This window comes from Solanum lycopersicum, chromosome 11 (assembly GCF_036512215.1).
Source record: "Solanum lycopersicum chromosome 11, SLM_r2.1".
Lineage (NCBI taxonomy): Eukaryota > Viridiplantae > Streptophyta > Magnoliopsida > Solanales > Solanaceae > Solanum > Solanum lycopersicum.
The window spans coordinates 56,685,756-56,710,530 of NC_090810.1; the positions used below are offsets into that span (position 1 = coordinate 56,685,756).

The 24,775-nt window shown below is 30.6% G+C and overlaps 1 protein-coding gene across 1 annotated transcript; it reads left to right on the forward strand.

Moving 5' to 3' along the window:
- Positions 1-18,664: 18,664 nt before the first annotated feature.
- On the forward strand, positions 18,665-24,243 carry ABCC16 (ABC transporter C family member 16). The gene is made up of 11 exons (XM_069291432.1): positions 18,665-20,625; positions 20,712-21,032; positions 21,126-21,212; positions 21,289-21,885; positions 21,965-22,129; positions 22,213-22,501; positions 22,596-22,810; positions 22,889-23,194; positions 23,271-23,334; positions 23,411-23,650; positions 23,949-24,243. The coding sequence occupies exons 1-11, from the start codon at positions 18,742-18,744 to the stop codon at positions 24,047-24,049; spliced, it is 4,269 nt and encodes a 1,422-aa protein (XP_069147533.1). The 5' UTR covers positions 18,665-18,741; the 3' UTR covers positions 24,050-24,243.
- Positions 24,244-24,775: the final 532 nt, after the last annotated feature.

Below are 24,775 nucleotides of genomic sequence, written 5' to 3' on the forward strand. Positions count from 1 at the left end.
AAAATTTTGTGACCCTTTTACACCGAATCGAAGAATTAAACTTTCGAAAAAAATAACACCAACATAAAACTAAAAAACTAAAATCAAAATCGAGAAATCAAATTAGTTTGATTCGATTCTTTCTTCTCTTTTTTTTCGCCCTTATACTTAGCTAAACACCCTCTAACTATATTATATCAAGTATATCAACTTTGCAAATTTCTTTAAAAGGATTTGTTTCGAACTTCTAGAAGAGGTCGATGATACTTATTTTCCAGCCACTTTCACTTAATTTTTAATGCTAAATTATATCCATGAGTATAGAAGCAGGATTTCAATTAAAACTCAATTATTTTTTTTTTATGTGTCTTTGTCATGTTTAATTAGTGCTATGATATATATAAATAGATAGATTATTTTTTTTTTGAATTATCTATGAAGCATGAAGAAGTATTTTACCTTATGATCAACAAAATGACTTGAGAAGAGAGAAGAATCTTAATAATTTGATAAGAATTTTTATTTTGTTGATAATACGATTTTCCATCTTGTAATTTCCTCTCTCATTTTCCTTTCTATAGTCAATTAACTAAATTATTAAAATTGTTTTTGCTATTAATAATAAGGAAAATAAGAAAAAATTATACATATTAACACCTTACACCTTAAACGTAGGTATAATAATATATATTGTTGGCCATATTGGCACCAGACTAGCCTAATCCCTTAAGCCAAATATATCAAAGAAATATAAAATAATAATTGTGTTATAAATTCATTGAATGAGTGGATAGTCCATAAGGTTGGTACATGAACAACCATTCATATTCACTAGGTTACATGAACCTTTTTGGATAAGAATATATTTATTTATTATGATACTTAATATGGTGACCTTTGGAGTGATTTCTCACTCTATAAATAGGGTTGTTCATTCACTATTGTAATATACACATATGAGACTTGAATACACTTGAATAAGAAGAAAATTCCTCTTCTTCTATCTACTTCTCTTGTCTTCTTCTCTTTATGATTATATTCTTATGAGCTTGATTTTATAACACGTTATCAGCACGAGTCTCTATCTAATTGAGAGTGAGTTCTTGTTTTTCTTTAGCTCATATTTTGGTTGATCTCGTTATGAAGATCAAAGTATTATATGCATAAAATCAGGTATGTATTTTCTAGAATATTTTTATGATTTAGAATAAAAATAGTATTCAGTCACTAACAATTATCATGAACTGAAGACATATACTATTATTGGTTGAATATGACATGCTATACAAAACTTCTTAAATTGAAGAAGAATAAAATTTTAATAGCATGAGTTTGAATATTATTTAGATTGTTTTGAAAAAGACTCAAAAAATAAATCATGTTGTACTTCGGTTTATTATACCGTTGGTTAAGGGTAAGACGATGGATTCAAGTTTCATCGCACCAAAAGGGTAAGACATCAGGTTAAAGTCCGGATGCACCATAATGAAAAATATTTGAGGATAAGACGATAGATTCAAGTTCTATTGCACCAAAAGGATAAGACATCAATTAGATTTTTTGATGCACCGTGATTGGGTTCAAGACCTTAGAATTATGGCGTAACACGCCTTATATGGGTAAGACATTGAGTTTGAGCCAATGCACCATAGCGATGATAAAATGATGACTAAGAAAAATAATATATTTTTGACAAAATGTCTTGAAATTGATCATATTGAATTTGCTTCATTCCTTGAAAAGAATGTGGTAGCAACATATGATAACTCTAAAATCCGCCTGTTGACTTGCTCCATTCAATCAAATGAATGTGGTAGCAACGAATGATTAGTCTGAAAGATGAAAAATAATTAATGATATGAATAAGGGCGTGGAGGGATAGAATTGTAATAGTCATCATTGTGGTAATGATAAAAGGAAGAACACTATGAAAACTTCAAATAGTCCTTCAAAATATGAAGGCAATTTTTAATATCAAAATGGTATGAAAGGTCATTAGACTTGTGAATGTTGTCAATCCAATAATTTGACAAGTTTATAAATCCTCTATCATGATACAAGAAGATAAAGTGATGGTACACTTAAACTTTCATAGTGATGTTGAGGTGTGTCATGGAAATATGTTGAATTTTAAAGCCATGACAATGTGCTTATAATGCAAATTTATGAAGTACATATAAATAATTAGTCCATTCCTTGAAGAGAATGTGACTTGTGATGAGTATCGTGAATGCTCGACCATTCTATAAGAGAATGAGTCAAGATGTGATAATCATTATGGGTTGAATATATGTCATAACTCACCTCTATCGAAGATTTGAGAAAAGAAAATGGTATATGTCACATCTCAACACTACGGAAGGTTTGAGAGAAATAAATAAATTTTATTTGACATGAATGGTCAATGATCGTGTACGTTTATACGTCATGAATATTATGGTATGTTTGTTATGAACTACCGAAAGTGCAAAAAGAAATAAATAAGTCTTGTCTATAAAGGTTGTGGCCATGATCAAATACGTTGTGTGACGATACAAATTTGTCACTGGTTGTGTACCTATGGTACAACAAAAGTAAAGCAAGAAAGACGTCTTGTTCGTAATGATTTTTGACCATGACAATAATAATACAATTTCCTCCTTGAAGGAGATGCTCACCATAGGGATGGTGTCATACAATATGTGATAGTACACAAAATTAATTGCAAGCTCTAACAAGTTGTGCTATTATCAGAGGAATAATATTGGGGTTGTAGTAAATCTCAAAAGAAACTTTTTAAGTTTCGGATGAAATGAAAATAAATATTGAGACTATAAATCACTACAACCGAAGAGGGTTATAATGTTTATGTAAAAGATTACCCCACTTTTCCTCTTGTTTGTTCCATACAAACATGTACATACTGATGAAATCACATGTAAAAGTAAATTATAAGTGTACTAAAATAAAGATCAGTTGGCATGACTGGTTGACCATTCCCATTAAATGTAATGCAAACGTGATTGAGAATTCAGGTGATTTATATGATGAAGAAATAAAGATTCTTCAAGAATTCTCTTGTGTTGTTTGTTCTCTTGATAAAATGATCATTGTACCAGCTAAGATCGGGACTGTAATCCCCTAAAATTTTTGGAACATATAAAAGGGTGAATATGGGCCCGTTCACCTGTCATGTGGATCATTTGCAACTGTATGATTAATGCATCTATGCGATGGTCACATGTATTTTGTTGTCAACTTACAAATTGGTTTTTGTAAGGTGAAATAGTTCCAAATTATGAAATTATATTGATAATGCTGGTGGATTTAGCAGAAATTGTATGCCTCCAATTATAGCTAAATCATGGTTATGAGAACAAAACTCCCAAATAAGATTTGGTATGAGATAATTTTGTTTAACATGTAGCAACACATGTATGCATCAAACCAACAAGGTTTCCCCATTAAAATTGGTTCAGGGTCAGGAACCATATAATTTTCATCTAAAATGTTGAATGTGCGGTTATGATTTTAATTACTCCACCACGCACAAAGATGAACTTCCAAATAAGGTTGGAATGAATGTTAGATTTTCTAACATTAGGGGGGGAGATGATTAACAGCTGAAAATTATGTGTGAGGTTAATTATGAATTATCTAGATCCTCGTTAAAATAAATATGTGAACTTAAAGTTCAAGGGATAATTCAGTTGCATAATGTTGCAAATCAGTTGCCAGATGAATACACTGACCCTATGATATAATTCAGCTGCAAATGCTCCAATGTGAAGTCCTTGAAGGACAGAGTCTATGATACGCCGGAAGCGTAATAGACCAATCGATTCCAAATATAAAATTCCTTGAAGAAGGAAGGAGCAAATGATCAATATGGTCATGATAATGAGGCAAGTGCTATAAAAGAGCACATTGACATAACAATTCATAAAATCTTGAAAAAGGTTCAGGTACCTGAAATAATGAAAAATGAAGAGATCTCGATAAGTTATGTCTTGTTGGAATCGATATCAAATAACCGTCGACGGTATCTTTGATATGAGATAGCGCTCAATGATATAAATTGTGATGAGGATCTTGAATTCAAATCTGTCATATAATGTGGACAGATAAATGGTTGGCCAAGTAAAATGCACAATTCAAGTATATTTTGTTTCACTTAGAAAAGTGACATTTTGGACTGGTAGTCCATAAATCAAGGTATAATGTCAGTGGGGTACAAATATATTATTATGCGATAGTATAACCGTAAGATATCAAATACGATTTGTGCCTTGGGGCATAAAGGTTTATCGCAAAAATCCTGACATTATTGGGGATATTTCCTATTTTGGTGGATGCAATGAGGTTTGTTTTAATCTGGCAACATATGAAAACTTGAATGCATGTAATGAATAATTGTAATGTCTAGCTAGACAATGAAGGTTATATGAAAATCCTTGAAACAATCGAGGTGTCTGAAGCATATAAGAGTTTAAAAGAAACTTTTCCAATAAAGCTTGAAGAATACCCCAATGATTATGAGATCACTTGACATAAATGATGATTCAGTTTGATCTCAAAAGAAGGATGATGAGTTTCTTGGTGATGAAACTCTATCTTGGTGCAATCAGGGCACTAGTGCATCTTACTAACAATATTTGACTAGATATTTGTTTTGCAGTAAATTTACTGGCAAGATTCAGTTTCTCCCCGATAAAAGGACATTGAAATGGTGTTGAACACATGATTGAATATCCTCGAAGGACCATAGTTATGGGTTTATTCTATCCCGAGGAATCCAAGACAAAATTGATTGATTACGCAGATGCAGAATATTTATCTGATCCGCATAAAGCTCTATCTCAAGCACGCTATGTGCTTGCATGTGGAGGCACAATAATATCCTGGGGATCAATGAAGCAAATGTTGCTCTACAGAAATAAAAGTCCTCCATGAAGCAAGTCAAAAGTGCGTCTGGTTGAGATAAATGACACACCATATTCAAGAAATGTGTGATTTTTCTTTAAAAAAAGAATATACCAACCACAATGTACGAAGATTTGAGACATCATCACAAGAAATTAAGTGATGTTTTAATCAGGGGGAGTACAATACGCGTTGCACTCTTTTTCCCTTGATCGAGGTTTTTTTCTCACTCGGTTTTCCTGGCAAGGTTTTTAATGAGGCAACAAATGGTGCGTATCAAAGATATGTGTACTCTTTTTCCTTCACTAGAATTTTTTCCCACAGGGTTTTTCCTAGTAAGGTTTTAACGAGACACATTATCTATGGACATCCAAGGGGGAGTGTTATAAATTCATTGAATGAGTGGATAGTCCATAAAGTTGGTACATGAACAACCATTCATATTCACTAGGTTACATGAACCTTTTTGGATAAAAATGTATCTATTTATTATGATACTTAATATGGTGACCTTTGGAGTGATTTCTCACTCTATAAATAGGGTTGTTCATTCACTATTGTAATATACACATATGAGACTTGAATACACTTGAATAAGAAGAAAATTCCTCTTCTTCTATCTACTTCTCTTGTCTTCTTCTCTTTATGATTATATTCTTATGAGCTTGATTTTATAACAAATTGAGATATAACCATGGGATTTTTTTTTTAATTTCCTTTTTGGTCTTAACAACGTGTGGACCTGTTAGCATTAAAAAATAAAATCGAGTGAGTATAAACAATCTAAAGTAGAAATAATTACTTTAAATGGAGTGAGTATAAAACTCAATAAGTATTATCGAGCTAAAGTCGAAATAATTACTTCTAAGAAAATTTGCAATGTTGATATTAAGATTTGAAATATATTCAAATTTTGATCGGAATTATTATAACTTTGGAAATAACCTTTTACACATGCACTATTTAATAGTATGTTTCAAAGGTATATATGTGTTCATGTGGACATTAAAAAAATTGCATCATTTTAAATAGTGTAATATGTTCACGTGGGCACATATATACCTTTAAAATACACTATTAAGTAGTGCAGAACTACAGGGATAAAATGTCCTCCATAAAATTTGGTATAGTAACAACAATTTCGATCAAAGTTAAAGTATTCTTCACACTATTTTCCCTTAATATAATATATACTTTAGATAGTGTTTATGTAAGTTTGTAAATTCATCAAAATCGGTTATAAGTATTATTTTTAATCTATTTATGCATTTTGTTAATAAGAAAATGTTTAATAAGTTTAAGGTTATAACTTAGTCATTCTTAATTTATAAATTTTTAAAAAAAAATTATAAGCACTTTTAGTTTAATCAAATATTTTATTTTTCTTCTCTTTAATTTTCTTAATCTCCAAAGATATTTTTTCAAAAAAATTAACTTCCTCTTCTTTCCTTTTTTTTTAAATAAATAAATAAATTAGAAGTTGGCTTGTAGTCCATCTATTTGAAGAATAAAAAAGGAAATTTACGTAAATATATTATATTAAGAAAATATTATCATTTATAACAATAATATTTTTTTTCATTTAATCAATTTTAATAAATATTACAAAGAACAGTTTGTTATTCACATATAATACGAGTTTTATTGATGAATAACACTTTGTCACACATTTTAATACACTTAAAACTCAATGTGTCAATTTCTTACCAAACAAGCACAATATGTTTTTAAAAAACAGTTATAATACATATATATTGCAAACATAATTCGTTTTTAATACATATTACAAATTTAACATAAAATTATTATATATTTTTATAGATGGTAATAAATAAAAATTATCACTAAAATCAATAATTATTTATTAAACCCTTAAAAAAATTAGCAAACTACTCAAATAACTTAACTTAATTAGAAAAATCTCCATACTTTATAAATATTAGTAATATTGTCAAAACGTCATTATTTTAAAAAAGAATGTGTATTCTTATTTACTTCCTATTTTATCTCATTTTAATTATAAATTTTTCGATTAATCCTCTCTCATATGTTTTTTTGAAAATGAAATAGTTTTATCTCTCTCATATTTTCATCTTCCAAATGTTCTCCATTTCAAAATCTGACTCTCTTCTTCTTCTTCTTTTTATAAAGAAAAATATATTTTATAAAGATATTCACACAATGCCCTTCTATTAAAATATGAGTCTTTATCCATTTTTCAATATTTGTTTTATGATTTTATTTTTGTTGAAATCGTTCAAAATTGTTGTTTGTAGTTGAAATCACTTTTGGGATTTGATAACCTCTAGATCACTCTCCAATGACAGAATTTAAGAGAATTACTAGAGGTATTCAACTTAATCAACAATGTTCTATTTTCCAAATATCACAATTGAAACTTAGAACACAAATGACGATAATTTTTTATTTTAATTTGTTTATTTTGTATTTCTATATCACTTTGTATACAAATAAGTTCTATTTTTTTTATTTTGTACTCATCATAATGGTATACCAATAAAGTCACATTTGTATTTCAACTGAAGTGAGTATTTATTGTGCTCATTTTGTATTTCAATCTTAATTTTCGATGACAACAAGTTTATATTTCTTTTTTATTATGTTTTCGTCAATATTTTATACCAACAACTTTTATATTTCATGTGTTCACTTTACAATTCAAATTAAAATTGAATATCAAATTGTGGTGAGTATTTTACTGTGATCATTTTGTATTTAACTCTCACATTGTATTCAGAAAAATTTGTATTTTTTGTGTTCACCATAATGATATACCAACAAAGTCAATTTTGTATTCCAACTGATGTGAGTATTTATTGTGCTCATTTCATATTTAAGTCTCAATTTCAATGACATCAAGTTTGTATTTCTTTTTATTATGTTTTCATCATAATTGTATATCAACAAATTTTGTATTTTATGTGCTCACTTTACCATTTAAATTAAAATAGGTATTTTACTTTCATAGTAAAACTAAAATCGTATCCTAGTGATCAAAATTGTATTACATAACTGCCAAATATATTTTCTTTTATTTGTATTACAAAAAATTTACGAATTGTATTTCAATATAATCTAGTCATTACATATGAATATGATTAAAGAAAGATACATGATTCTAGAAAAAGAATAGCATGCATAATGAAAATACTACAATCTGTTGAGGTTGATACAATATTCTAAAGTACAAATTTGAAAAACGTGATTTAATCGAATTCATTTCAACATAAATATCATCAATGAAAATTTAAAAATCGATATTAGAAATTTGATGAACAAGTGGGATGAGTTCTCTTTGTTTATTTTTTTGAATTTGTGTTTACTTTTAATTTTGGAAAAAGGGTCTGATATACCCCTCAACTTTGTCATTTAGAGCTGATATACCCTTGTTATGAAAGTTGCTCATATATATCCCTACTTGTAAACAAATGACTCACATATACCCTTTTCCTCTAACGGAAATGGAAAAAAAATAATTTTAATCTAAATTTTTATTATTTTTTTCTAAAAAATATAATCCCATATGAGTAAATTTAATCCTCGTCAAACATATTTTTTTTTTGACTTTTTTTTTAATTTCAATGACTTATTCATAATTATTATTTTGATAATCAAATTTATTCATGTTTCACTAATATTCTTGTAAAAACTTATTGTAGATGACCAATTTTTTTTTTCGAATACGAAATTAAATTACAATACACACAAAAGAAATAGTTTAAATTTTTTTTCTTTAAACTAAGAAATGAAAGAACAAACAAAATAAGAATAAGAAACTCAAATAATTATAATAAAAGAAGTCAAAAAATAATTTATGTATGAAAAAAATTAAATATATACCTTGAACTTTGATAGAAGAATCATATATACCCCTAAATAATTTTTTAAAAAAAATTAGAAGTAATAAATTTAAATTTAAAACTAATTTTTTAATTTCCGTTAAATGAAGGGTATATGTGAGCCATTTTGTAACGGCAGGGGTATATGTGAGCCGGTTGTATAACGGTAAAGGCATATATGAGTCACTTTTATAACGAGAGATATAACAGCTTCATATGACAAAGTTGAAGGGTATATCAAACCCTTTTCCCTTTAAATTTTTATAGCATATGAGACTTTTAAGCAATTGTTCCTTTTTTAATAAATTCTCTCTCCTGAATTTATCCTTTTTGTTAGTTAACAATTATATTCTTTAAATAAAAACTTAAACAAGATACTTAATAAACTAAAATTTTGATATTTTTACTAAATATTAAAAGTATTTGCTAATGAATTTTATTAAATATTAAAATATTTACATTTTAAAAATTTCCTTGTATTAAAATCTACCAATCCAAGTAATTTTTCCAACTTAAATCTGTACAAACAAGAAGAAATGAGCCCAAATGGCCCAAATAAGACAACAAAAACGATAAAAAAAACAAAGGCAAATGAAAAGATAGAAAATGAAGGAGCATTCCCAAAGCATAACTATTGCCATCATTATTATTAATGTTGGCATTTCACTTTATTCAACGCTATTTTTATAGGCACTATTAAACATTCTCTAATATTTCTAAAAGATATTTTTTCAAAAACTAGAAATAGCTTTTTTGAGAAGATTGATCATTTCAATTTTCAATGTAAAACATCATCTACGGTCATAACAAGCTTATGCAAAGGAAGTTGGTTCCTCCTCAACAGAGGCCTAGTTATGTTATAGTTAGGATGTCCAATTAAACATCTTTTGTAGGAAAATAATATAATATATATAAGTAAAATAATATGTAAAGTGATTAAATAACATATTTTGAATATCTTTAATAGAACAAGTTGTTGTATCCCAGTAATTTTAGATGTCTTGAAAGAGTCAACGCTTAAAATGCCCATGTTGCATTTAGCTAAAAAAACATGCATTTTTTTTTTATAAACCTACCTTTACCAATATTCTATTTTTTTTAAAAAAAAATATATATAAACACGTATTCTATTTTTTTTATATATATGTAAACGCATTTAGAAATTATCCAAACTACTTTTAATTATTAATTTTTATATATATAAACATCACATTCTTTTTTTTATATGTATAAAATGCAATTTTTTTATAAACCCGGCTATTACAATTTTTTTTTTTTTGTATAAAACACACCTATACTGATATTCTACTTTTTTTAAAAAAATAAAATTATATATAAACACGCATTCTGTTTTTTCTTAATATACAAGATGCATTTAGAAATTAGCCAAACTATTTTTATAATTTTTTTAATATATAAACATGCATTCTATTTTTTATATAAATATATATATATATATATATATATATATATATAACACATTTAAAAATTATCCAAATAAAGCAGGACAAAGGATTTCGCTGGGTGGGTTGTGATCACTGGGCTAAATGTGTCAGTGTTAATATGGGTTCACAAGAAATTTATATAGACATTCAACAATTTAATATAATACAAATATAAAATGAAAAAATCAGCGAGTTCGACTTTATCCCATCAGCTATTGTAGCTCCGCCCCTGAATCTGATTTGTTGTAAAGTAAACTAGGTATAGGTGTAAATTTAAAGTATATGAGAGCTTGTGACTTAGTTTATATGTAAAATAAAATTAAGATATTAAAAAAATAGGGTAGTAGATGGGAGATTATATATATAATAATATGTGGTTAATAACATATATTGTAAAATATAATATGTATTTTCTGAATACACATATAATGAAAATATAATTTTAGCTTAAATTTGAATAGTAACTTAAATTTATGGAATATGAAAATAATTGTAACGACCCATTTAATCGTTTTGAGTACTAAAACTTTTTATTTGATAAAATATTTTTCGATAGATTCTAAATTGATATTTGAATTGTTCGTAACTAGCCTTACATAAGACGTGAGGATGCGATTGTGCCTTGAGGTAAGTGTTCAACTAGCCGCATTGTTTTAATGTTGGGTGGGGGGCCTAATTATAGCTTTACATATACTACTTAGTGTCACGATATCGAAGAATAAATATAATAAGAGAAATTAAAGTCTAAAAGGGGTGTTGGCAAAGTTTAGACAGTGAATGGTTGAAGATACAAAACAATTGAGGTTCTGTTAATGATTTCGACTTTAGAATTTTGGGGAGACAAATATTAGTGGCTAATAAATTGGCAGGATGATGGGCATTATGAGGGGATGACAATATAGTAATATTAAATTGGTAGAATAGGTTGATTATGCATATTTGTTTAGTGATATATTAACGCTACTGACTTTACATTCATCTTCGATGTTTAAGATTATTATTTTTTTTACATTATAATTCAGGTTTTGATATAATAAGATAAGTAATTAAATATTAGGTGTATCAAATTATTAAAATATCATTTAAGTTATGCTAATTGGAAAAATTAAGACTTACTTTTTAGGTTTGAATTTTAGGAAATTGATTATAGAATTAGGTGAGTTTTTGGTTATTCTAGGATAGGCATAGAATAATATGAGTGCTTATCGACTCGTTAACTTACAAATTATGCATATATATACTTTGTAGATTGGAAATATTTGGAGGCATTGAGAAAAGGAAAAACATTGAAGAAATAACTTGCTTGACTTCGATTCTTCGATGGAGGTAGGTTATGATTTAAGCTATTTGATAGTAAACTCTTAATAATGATTGATACGCATTGAATGATATTGTGAATTTTTCTATGTACTTGATTGTGTGATTGTGTATTTTGTGATTGGTCTGAAATTCTGAGACCGTGTGATTTATATTCTTGAACCCTATTTATCGATGTGATGCCTTGAATAAAGAAGGCTTGATGAAATAGTATAACAATGAATTGAAAGTGGTGATAATAAATGATAAATCAATGGTATTCTTGAATCGGAGTGTCACATTTCGACACGGTATTCTTGGATTGGAGTGTCACCTTCTGACACGATATTCTTTGATCGGAGTGTCACGTTCCGACACAGTATAATTGGATCGAAGTGTCATGTTCCGACACGGTAACATTAAAAGAAAAAGATATGGAATTAACAGAATGTACTCAATCTCAAAGAACTCAATTCCCCAAGTGGTTTAGTTGGAGGCATGAGTCCTCATGGATGATCTCGATATTGTCGACTTTTATTACATACTTACTTTAGTGTTCTTGACACTGGCTCACGTTGTTTGTAGCTTATCACCTGTTAAGTGTTATAGTTGAGTTCATACTATTGTTCATTGTATATTAGTTTCTATTTTGGGTTGGCCGATGATACCTACTCAGTACATGTCACCTTATATTGAGCCCTACTTGTGTTTTCTTTTTCCTTTTATGGAGTGCAGCGAGCATACCAACGACTTTGACTGGCCCTCAGCTCTAGTCAATCTCCAGCATATCAGGTCCCAGGGTGAGCCATTCATTCAAACTCGTATTGGATTCTCTCGGTCATGACATGATGTCCTTTGTTTTCTGACACATACCGTTTTATTCTTGTATTTTGGTACATTTTGATACTCTTAGACTTAGTGTTTGGAGATTAGATGTCCTTGATGTGATGACTTTCAGGTTTTGGAGATCATATGTAACAGACTCTAGAATTTAGTTACTTTGATAAGTGTTGGAGCTTCCACATTTGTTATTCGTAGTTGAATTATTGGTAAATGTTGGGGTTTGGATTCCTTGGTTTGTCCACCTAGGAGATTAAGTGTGGGTGTCACTCACGACTCATTTTGGATCGTGACAATGATAGAGTATATCTTGTATATGAAAATGTATATATGTGTATACCTTGTGCTTTGGACCTGCTAAATATCTAAAATCTTGAAGTATATCTTGCAAAGCATTTGAACAAAATAAAATACAAAGAGTTCAAATACAAGTGCTACGAGAGTTCTGAATACAAGTGATAAAAGAGTAAATGAATATACGTGATAGAAGAGCAAATTAATATAAATAATATAAGAACAAATAAATACAAATGATATAAGAACGAAAGATGTGAAAATACACGACGCAACTTAAATACTCCATTTTAATAAAACAATACAATTGTCTAATACCTCAAAAATTATAAAAATACAAAGAGATGAAATTATAGAGAGAAATATGAAAACATACAATACAAAGAGGGAGAGAGAGATGAGAGACAGAGAGAGATGCGAGATCTTTTTTTTATTATTTAATATCTGAAATGAAATCGTAAATATGAATTATAAATATCCAAAATATAGTTATAATAATTATGCCCAAACGATAGTCAAATTTGAAATTATCCCAAATTTTATGACTCATAACTGAGTATTTGAAATTGTTTTAAATTAATCAAATTTTCTTATTTAGTGAAAAGTGCCACATTATAATCATTATAGAAATTATAGGGAGAAAAAAACAAAAAAAATATATTCTCTTTTCTGATTGCTGAGCATGTGAATTGCCTCTAGTAAAGTATACCTACTACTCTTTTTCGACGATCTATATATATATATATTGGATGTAATTCCGCTCGAGTTACAGGGAGAGGAAGCCTATGTTATTACGGATTTAATATATATTTTTATCTCAATTTATAAGTTACAGTTGAAATTTGAGAGTCAAATATTTTTTTCTGTAATTTTTAAATATTTTAGATAATTATTTTATTATGATTTATAATTTATATTATTTTCAAATAATACATGTAATATTTTTGTCTCAATTGTGGCACCTATAAAAAAATTTGTCTCAATTGTGGCACCAATAAAATCTCAAGATTTAACTAAAATTTTAGTATCATTTAAAAATTTGTAGGAGTCAATTATTGTGATTGATAATACTTTTTATGTTATTTTCAAATAAGATATATTACTCCTCATATCGTAATTTACGTGACACTGATAGATAAGAGTCTATTAAATTTTTTTGTCTTTTAAAACTTTGAATGGTTAATTATCATTATATATAACACTTTAATATCTCTAAGTTTCTTTATCTCAATGTATATAACATGTAATATTAATTTTATATATTTATAATTATGTTATAAATACATTGAATTAAGTGGATAGTCCATAAGGTTGGTACATAAACAACCATTCATATTCACTAGGTGACATGAACCTTTTTGGATAAGAATGTATCTATTTATTATGATACTTAATATGGTAACCTTTGGAGTGATTTCTCACTCTATAAATAGGGTTGTTCATTCACTATTGTAATACAGATACATATGAGATTTACATACACTTGAATAAAAGAAAGTCTTATCTTCCATCTTACTCCTCTTGTCTTCATCTCTTTATATTTATATTGTCATGAGCTTGATTTTATAACACGTTATCAGCACGAGTCTCTAGCCAATTAAGATTGAGTTTTACTTTTTCTTTAACTCATATTTTGGTTGATCTCGTTATGAAGATCAAAGTATTATATGCATAAAATCAGGTATGTATTTTCTAGAATATTTTTATGATTTAGAATAAAATAGTATTCAGTCACTAACAATTATCAGGAACCGAAGACATATACTACTATTGGTTGAATATGACATGCTATACAAAATTTCTTAAATAGAAGAAGGTATAAAATTTTAACAGCATGAATTTGAATGTTATTTTGATTGTTTTGAAAGACTCAAAGGATGAGTCATGTTGTACTTCGATTTATTATACCGTTGGTTAAGGGTAAGACGATGGATTCAAGTTTCATCGCACCAAAAGGGTAAGACATCAGGTTAAAGTCCGGATGCATCATAATAAAAATATTTGGGGATAAGACGATAGATTCAAGTTCTATCGCACCAAAAAGGTAAGACATCAATTTGAGTTTTGATGCACCGTGATTGGGTTCAAGTCCCATAGAATTATGACGTAAAACGCCTTATATGGATAAGACATTGAGTTTGAGTCAATGCACCATAATGATGATATAATGATGACTAGGCTTTGATGAAAAGTCTTGAAATTCGTTCTATTGAATTTGCTTCATTCCTTGAAAAGAATGTGACTTGTAATGAGTATCGTGAATACTCGACCATTCTATAAGAGAATGGGTCCAGATGTGATAAAATCATTATGGGTTGGATATATGTCACAACTCACCTCTATGGAAGGTTTGAGAAAAAATGATACATGTCACTTCTCATCTCTACGGGAGATTTGAGAGGAAATAAATTTTATTTGGCAGAAATGGCTAATTGTATTGTATGTTTTATACGTCACTATGGTATGAACTACCGAAAGGGCAAAAGAAAGAAATAGTTCTTGCCTATAAGGATTGTGGTCATTATTGTGTGGCAATACAAATTTGTCATTGGTTGTGTACCTATGGTACAACAAAAGTAAAGCAAGAAAGACGTCTTGCTCGTAATGATTTTGACCATGACAATAATAATATAATTTCCTCCTTGAAGGAGATGCTCAACATAGAGATGGTGTCATGCAATATGAAATAGTACATAAAATTAATTGCAAGCTCTAACGAGTTGTGCTATTATCAGAGGAATAATATTGGGGTTGTAGTAAGTCTCAAAAGAAACTTTTTAAGTTTCGGATGAATTGAAAATAAATATTGAGACTATAAATCACTACAACCGAAGAGGGTTATAAATGTTTATGTAAAAGATTACCCCACTTTTCCTCTTGTTTGTTCCATACAAACATGTACATGCTGATGAAATCACATGTAAAAGTAAATTATAAGTGTACTAAAATAAAGATCAGTTGGCATGACTGATTGACCATTCCGATTAAATGTGATGCAAACATGATTGAGAATTCAGGTGACTTATATGATGAAGAAATAAAGATTCTTCAAGAATTCTCTTGTGTTGCTTGTTCTATTGATAAAATGAAGAGATCTCGATAAGTTATGTCTTGTTGGAATCGATATCAAATAACCGTCGACGGTATCTTTGATATAAGATAGCGCTCAATGATATAAATTGTGATGAGGATCTTGAATTCAAATCTGTCATATAGTGTGAACAGATAAATGGTTGGCCAAGTAAAATGCACAATTCAAGTATATTTTGTTTCACTTAGAAAAGTGACATTTTGGACTGGTAGTCCATAAATCAAGGTATAATGTCAGTGGGGTACAAATATATTATTATGCGATAGTATAACTGTAAGATATCAAATACGATTTGTGCCTTGGGGCATAAAGGTTTATCGCAAAATCCTGACATTAGTGGAGATGTTTTCTCCTTTGGTGGATGAAATGAGGTTTGTTTTGATCTGGCAACATATGAAAACTTGAATGCATGTAAATGAATAATTTTAATGTCTAGCTAGACAATGAAGGTTATATGAAAATCCTTGAAACAATCGAGGTGTCTGAAGCATATAAGAGTTTGAAAGAAACTTTTCCAATAAAGCTTCAAGAATCCTTATATGGATTGAAATAGTCAAGGAAGAAAAAGGGTACAAAAGAATGACCCTAATTGTCCTTGTATTTTTATGAAAAGGTCTTGGTAAGACAAAATTTTGTCTTGACCTACAGATTGTTAATTTGACAAATAATATATCTGTCTAACAGTGCACATACACTGAAAAATTTTGATGCAATTTTATGTGGATATATCGCATTCATTGAGTACCCCAATGATTATGAGATCACTTGGCATAAATGATGATTCAGTTTGATCTCAAAAGAAGGATGAAGAGTTTCTTGGTGATGAAACTCTATCTTGGTGCAATCAGGGCACTAGTGCATCTTACTAACAATATTTGACTAGATATTTGTTTTGCAGTAAATTTACTGGCAAGATTCAGTTTCTCCCCGATAAAGGACATTGAAATGGTGTTGAACACATGATTGAATATCCTCAAAGGACCATAGTTATGGGCTTATTCTATTCCGAGGAATCCAAAACAAAATTGATTGGTTACGCAGATGCAGAATATTTATCTGATCCGCATAAAGCTCTATCTCAACCACGCTATGTGTATTCATGTGGAGGCACAATAATATCCCGGTGATCAATGAAGCAAACAAATGTTGCTATGCAGAAATGAAAGTCCTCCATGAAGCAAGTTGAAAGTGTGTTTGGTTGAGATAAATGACACACCATATTCAAGAAATGTGTGGTTTTTCTTTAAAAAAGAATATACCAACCACAATATACGAAGATTGGAGACATCATCACAAGAAATTAAGTGATGTTTAAATCAGGGGGAGTACAATACGCGTGGCACTCTTTTTCCCTTGATCGAGGTTTTTTCCCACTGGATTTTCATGGCAAGGTTTTTAATGAGGCAACAAATGGTGCGTATCAAAAGATATGTGTACTCTTTTTTCTTCACTAGAATTTTTTCCCACAGGGTTTTTCCTAGTAAGGTTTTAACGAGGCACATTATCTATGGACATCCAAGGGGGAGTGTTATAAATACATTGAATTAAGTGGATAGTCCATAAGGTTGGTACATGAACAACCATTCATATTCACTAGGTGACATGAACCTTTTTGGATAAGAATGTATCTATTTATTATGATACTTAATATGGTAACCTTTGGAGTGATTTCTCACTTTATAAATAGGGTTGTTCATTCACTATTGTAATACAGATACATATGAGATTTACATACACTTGAATAAAAGAAAGTCTTATCTTCCATCTTACTCCTCTTGTCTTCATCTCTTTATATTTATATTGTCATGAGCTTGATTTTATAACAAATTATTAATTATAGTAATTTATAATATTTTTACGTAATTTCAAAGAAGCAAACATGTCCTCGTTGACAAGTGCGCTCTAGCCTCTTTTACTATAGTGTAAATAAAATAAAATATCCTAAAGATTCATCACTAAATGCTCATTTAATGTTCTAAACATTTTATATTGAAGTTCCTTACTGCTTGTGACGTGAAAACATTTGAGTGTACCACAAGGTCAATTATCTGAGTGTATCATTTTATTCATATGCCCCAAAACAAAAACAACCATCTAAATTTCATCTACTTTTAGAAAAAAATAATATTTGTTTTTTAATATATTTGTCCGGAGCAAAATATATTTTTAAAAAATAAGAAATAAAAAGAAGTTTTATAATGGACTCCACGTTCCTACTCCGGCCTTCTAAATATCTGCCTAGATTATATATAAATATTTTTAAGATATAATATTTAAGGCCCGTTTGGATAGGCTTAATAAAAGCAACTTTAAAATATAATTTGAATAGATTAAAGAATGATTTAAGATTTTATTTTAATTTCATCCATAGATAATAATAATTGTCTAACATTCACATATTTCTTTATTATCACAAATTATTTATAAGAGGAATATAATTTTTTATTTAAGTTAGTGCAACTTATTTTACATTTTGATAATATATAATTTGAACTTGAAAGATTTAAGATTTATTTTATTTTCATTCATTAGTAATAGTAATTGTTTATCATCTACATGTGAAAAGGGAAAAATAGAAGAAAGAGATGTTAGGGTTATGTGGGTAATTTGGAGATTGTATAAAAATATTAAGGGCAAAAAGGTAAAAATGTGGTCAACTTAAAACAGCTTATAAGTTGGGGAAAACAAAAAGCACTCCTACCCCAACTTTTAACTTTTGGCTTAAAATAAGTTTTTTTAACTTAAAATAAGTTGTTTTGAGTATTGCCAAACAGCTAAACAAATCAAAAACCAGCTTTTAAGTCAGTTTGATCAGCTTTTAAACTGAGCCAAACCGACTTTTATTTATGGAGAATATTTTTCTTCATTCCAAACACACCTCCATAAGAACACATGTTGATATAAATAATAAAAATTTAATTTTCTAATATAAATATAGAGCCTACGAAAAAACTAATGGATTCACGAAAAAATAAACTTAGACTGAGGAGGATTTGTTGAGAGTTTCTTCAAAGAGCCAAAGTAAAGATTATTGATGTTGCTTGAATCTTTTCTTGAAATGCTCAATTCACATACATATCTCAATCATATTTTTCTGTTATCTCTTGACTTCCTCCTATTGTTCCTCTTGTTAGTTCTCCTAGTTTTTAAGATATCATTGAGGAATTTATTATCTTGTGGAATTACTAAGTTGTCAATTTCTTCAACCATTTTTAATGGATGTTTGAGCTTAGGATACATAGTATTTGGAGTATGGAAGCTTAAAGAGCAACACCAAGAATATGAACTTGTTGTCCATGGCATTACATGGTTATTTGTAAGTTTATTCATTAGCTTATGCAAGAAACAAACTTTCCTTATAGTGAAGATTTATTCAATCACTGCATTCTTGTTAGCAGTGTTTCTTTGCATAACATCTATGTGGAAATTTAAATATGATCATGGCAATGTAACAGATTTATTAAATGGACTATCTTTTGTTGGAGCAATACTTTTGCTCTGCATTGGATTTATTAAGGGAAGTGAATGTGATGAGACATGTTATAAGCCTTTACAAGATGGAATTACTCCATTTGCAAATGCTGGATTTCTTGGGAATTTGTCATTTTGGTGGTTGAATCCACTAATGAAGAAAGGTAAGAATAAGATTCTTGAGGACGAAGACGTTCCTCATCTAAGATCAGCCGATGGAGCAGGAACATGTTTTGATCAGTTCAATGAGAAAGTGGATATGCTTAAAAGAAAAGACCCTTTAGGAAAACCTTCTATATTAATGGCAATACTCCTCTGCCACAAAAAATCTATCCTGATATCGGGGGTGTTTGCTCTAATTAAGGTCTTAACGCTGACAACAGGACCGTTGTTTCTTCATACGTTCATCGAGGTTGCTGAAGGAAGAGAATCCTTTAAGTATGAAGGATTTGCTCTAACAGCTGGCTTTTTCCTTGCCAAATGCTTGGAATCTTTAGCGGAGAGGCAATGGCTCTTCAGAAGTAGACTGATTGGACTACAAGTAAAATCTTCACTCACTGCAGCTATATTTCACAAACAACTCCATGTCTTAAATGCTGCAAAGAAAACTCATTCCCCTGGCCAGGTAATGAACTATGTCACTGTGGATGCTCATAAAATAGGTGAATTCCCCTTTTGGTTTCATCAGATATGGACGACATTTCTTCAGCTCGTCCTAGTGTTATGTGTAATGTACTATTCTATAGGGGTAGCTGCATCAGCAGCATTAGTGATTGTAATAGTAACTGTAGTAGCGAATTCCCCGTTATCCAAGTTGCAGCTTAAGTATCAGACTAACCTCATGATAGCACAAGATAAAAGGCTAAAGGCAATCACGGAAGCACTCGCGCATATGAAGGTTCTCAAGCTATATTCTTGGGAGAAACATTTCATGGACGCGATAAGCAAGTTGAGATCAGAAGAAACCAAGTGGCTTTCATTTGTACAAACACAAAAAGGATACTACCTCGTCCTGTTTTGGTCATCTCCTATTCTGGTCTCATCTGCAACTTTTGTAGCTTGTTACTTGTTTGGAGTTCCTCTTCATGTCACCAATGTTTTCACATTTCTAGCCTCTATAAACCTTGTTCAGCAGCCTATTAGAAATCTCCCTGATGTTGTTGGGGCATTTATTGAAGCAAAGGTTTCGCTGTCGAGGATTGTGAAATTTCTTGAGGAACCTGACATGCATACAAGGGATATGAAGAAGAAAAGGCAAGATGATGTGAACATTTGTATAAACTGCACTGATGTTTCTTGGGAGATGAATACTTTAAAGCCTACGTTAAACGACATAAATCTCGATATTAAAAATGGTGAAAAACTAGCCGTATGCGGTGAAGTTGGCTCAGGGAAATCTACCCTCTTGTCTCTGATTCTTGGAGAAGTTCCATACATCAATGGCACAGTAAGTCTTTGTTGTATTGGTAGAGAATACTTACTGTATCGGCGTAATCAGAATAGGTTACTGTTTCTTCTTTTTGTTTTTTGCAGGTTGATGTTTATGGAAAGATAGCTTATGTTTCACAGACAGCATGGATTCAGACAGGGACCATACAAGAAAACATCCTATTTGGATCAAATATGGAACCAAAAAGATATCGGCAAGCTATAGAAAGGAGTTCACTAGTGAAAGACTTGGAGATGCTTCCATTTGGTGATCTTACTGAGATAGGAGAAAGAGGTAACAATTTGAGTGGAGGGCAAAAGCAAAGGGTTCAACTTGCTCGTGCCCTCTATCAGGATGCAGATATTTACCTCTTGGATGATCCATTTAGTGCTGTAGACGCACATACCTCGACCAATCTGTTTAATGTACTTTATATCAAGTTTTCTCCATTTGTCTTCATTGAAAAGTATATTCAGTATTGAAAATTATCCTCAACATCCCGCGTTTTGATTTGGCAGGATTACGTCATGGGTGCTCTATCAGGAAAAACTGTGCTGCTGGTAACACACCAAGTTGAATTTCTTCCAGCATTTGATTCTATTTTGGTTAGTAACCTCCATGAAGAACTCTGTTAATTTTAGTTTTATGAAAAAGGTTAATAATCGATCCCCATTTTAATAGCTAATATCTAGTGGGAAGATCATGGAATCCGGTACATTTGATGAGTTGCTGACAAAGAGTGAAGAATTTCAGGACCTAGTTAATGCACAAAAAACTACTTCTGATCCTAAATGTCAAGAAGTTCATGCTACTAATAAAAGGCCTATGGAAGCTGAGATAGAGTTTGATAATAATGTTTCCTCCGAGGAACGAGATGATGTAGTTTTTCTAAAAGGAGATCAATTAATCAAAGCAGAAGAACGAGAAGTAGGAGACGCTGGATTGAAGCCATACATACAATATCTAAAGCATAACAAAGGATTCTTGTATTTCTCCTTGGCAGTCATTGTTCACTCAATGTTTGTAGTTGGGCAATATATACAGAGCTACAAGTTGGCTATTGACCTTCAAGATTCTAGTGTTAGCAGATTAAAGTTAATCAGGGTCTACACAGTCATTGGCCTTAGTGTAATACTCTTTCTGATTTTAAGATCCGTATTAGCGGTAAAGCTGGGGCTTGGTGCATCAAAATCAGTTTACACTACACTGTCAAGCTCTCTTTTCTTTGCACCAATGTCCTTTTTTGACTCGACGCCTTTTGGAAGAATGCTTAGTCGGGTAAGAACTAAACTGTTGGATCAATCATCCTATGTCTGATCTTAGTTTTACTTGGTTGATCTATTTGTTTTTTATGCAGGTATCTTCAGATTTGAGCATTGTTGACATTGAGTTGCCTTTCTTACTGAACTACACTGTTGGATCAATCATTATTTCATACTCTACCTATGCCATCCTGTGTTTTTTCGCTCCAGAGGTCCTGCTGATCATCGTGCTTATGATTTACGTAACAATATCAGTTCAGGTAATAGACATTGTAATAACTTTTAAGTTCTTGTAGCTTTCAAATGTTAGTAGTTACTTCAAATGTGTAATTTTATCTCGCAGAGGTACTATAATGCTTCTGCTAAAGAACTGATGAGATTAAGTGGAACGACAAAGTCTTTAGTCGCCAATCATTTAGCTGAAAGCATTTCTGGGATAATGACTATTCGAGCTTTTGGACAGGAAGGCCGTTTCTTTTTGAAGAACTTGGAGTTTATCGATAAAAATGCTAGGCCAATATTCCATACATTTTCAGCAACTGAATGGTTAATTCTACGTTTGGAGACAATATGCACGATTATCATGTCCTCATGGATGCTTGGCATGACATCTCTTCATAGCGGGAGCTCTGGTTTGTTCCATTTATGCTTTGATATATGACATTATCTAAGGCCTAATTGTGCGTATCAGAAAATCACAGATTGAATTACCTTGTTGCTGAACAGGACTTACTGGAATGGCATTCTCCTATGGCCTATCACTAAATGCAATACTTGTTTGGTGTGTTCAATGTCAATGCACATTAGAAAATTCTATAATCTCTGTAGAAAGGCTAGAACAATACATGAGAATACCTAGTGAAGAATCTGAACTAGTGCAAACAAACCACCCTCTACCTGGTTGGCCTACCTGTGGCAAAGTGGAAATTCGCGACCTAAAGGTGTGTTTTCATCAGTAGCAAGAAGCGTCAATCTGTTCAAAAACAATGCTAATCTATTGGAAGTTTGTTTTGAAACAGGTGAGGTACAGGCCAAATGCTCCATTAGTTCTTCAAGGTATTCGTTGTACATTTGAAGGGGGACAAAAGATTGGAGTTGTAGGTAGAACAGGCAGTGGGAAAACAACTCTTATCAGTGCATTGTTTCGACTAGTTGAGCCTACAGATGGCAAGATCATCATCGATGAATGTGATATTTCAACGATTAGGCTTCATGACCTTAGGTCGCGTATTGGAATTATTCCACAAGATCCTACACTCTTTACAGGTTCTGTAAGATACAATTTAGACCCCTTATCAAAATATAGTGATGAACAGATATGGAATGTAAGTTCATTATACATATACATATATATATGTTGTCTCATAGCTAATGTTTCTAACAGAGTTTTGTTGTTTTAAGGTTCTTGATAAGTGTCAGCTTAGAGAGGCTGTCCAAGAAAAAGAAGGGGGACTAGATTCCTCAGGTAAACATATATATATAGCTCATTTTATAAATTCAACATCACCCTTTACAACTCCTGTTTTGTGCAATACTTTCAGTTGTACAAGATGGATCAAACTGGAGCATGGGACAGAGACAATTGTTCTGTCTGGGACGCGCGTTGTTGAAGAGGAGTCGAATTCTAGTGTTAGATGAAGCCACTGCTTCCATTGACAATGCTACAGATGCAATTCTGCAGAAAACAATCAGGCTAGAATTTGCAGACTGCACAGTCATAACAGTTGCTCACAGAATTCCAACAGTTATGGATTACACTAAAGTTTTGGCAATAAGTGATGGTGAGTTACTTATGTTTATTCAAACAATAATATCACACTTCCTTTGTCACAATTATGTCACACTCCAAAATAATAATATGGGACATCTATTTCCGGATTCACGGTCGATATTTAAAAGTATGAATCTCAAAATTCCAGTGGTGCCACAATGAAATTTTTGCACCAATATTACAAATTCCGAGATACTTGATTAAAATGAAAGGATTCTAACTATCTCGCTATAACCTCGATGATACAAAGAAAGTATCTACTTCATAATATGTTGAAACTTACAATTCCCACATTTTTTATTTTCCAGGGAGATTAGTTGAGTTTGATGAACCAAAGAAGTTGATAAACAAAGAGGGATCATTATTTAGAATGCTTGTTAAAGAGTATTGGGCTCGTGTTGAAAAGTGAAATAACTAGAAAAATTTGATATTGGGGCATAATTATTGTATTTGAATTAATTATAAAGTTGCATTATATGTTTCACATTTGCAACTAGGCTATCACAAACCAACTTGAATTGTTGGTTACTTGTATGTCAATGGAAAATCAGATACAATATTTATTTGTTCAAAATTTCTTATCCAAAATAACTTAATTATAAATTACCTTGTTAGATGTACATTCCTATCGTATATACTAATTATATTTATAGTTTGTATAATTACATATCTTACCATTAATTAAGAGTTTTATATTTCATATTGAGCAAGATACATAGATACATGCATGTTTAATACCAGATACACGAGAGAGATAATCATGTATCTCAAATACATACACATTAGATACATGTATACGTATATATCTAGTATGATTCGTATACATAAGAGAGAAGCAAGCAAGAAGAGAGGTATACGAGCGAGTTTGTTTATGTATCCATGATACACGTGAATGCACTTGGACATAGTGTATCTAGAATAAACTACACCTAATTTTGACATTGTGTATCCCGTGATACATGTATTTGGACGCACCAAAATTTGATAGATTTTATGATATTACAAACTAGAATATGTCTAATAATCCGCTCCTAAGCAATATTGACATATATAACTTGTCGGTATTGTATACCTTTCTATTTCCTAATTTTTCACCATAAATGTTACTACCTAATCTTATTTGTGGGTTTCGCTG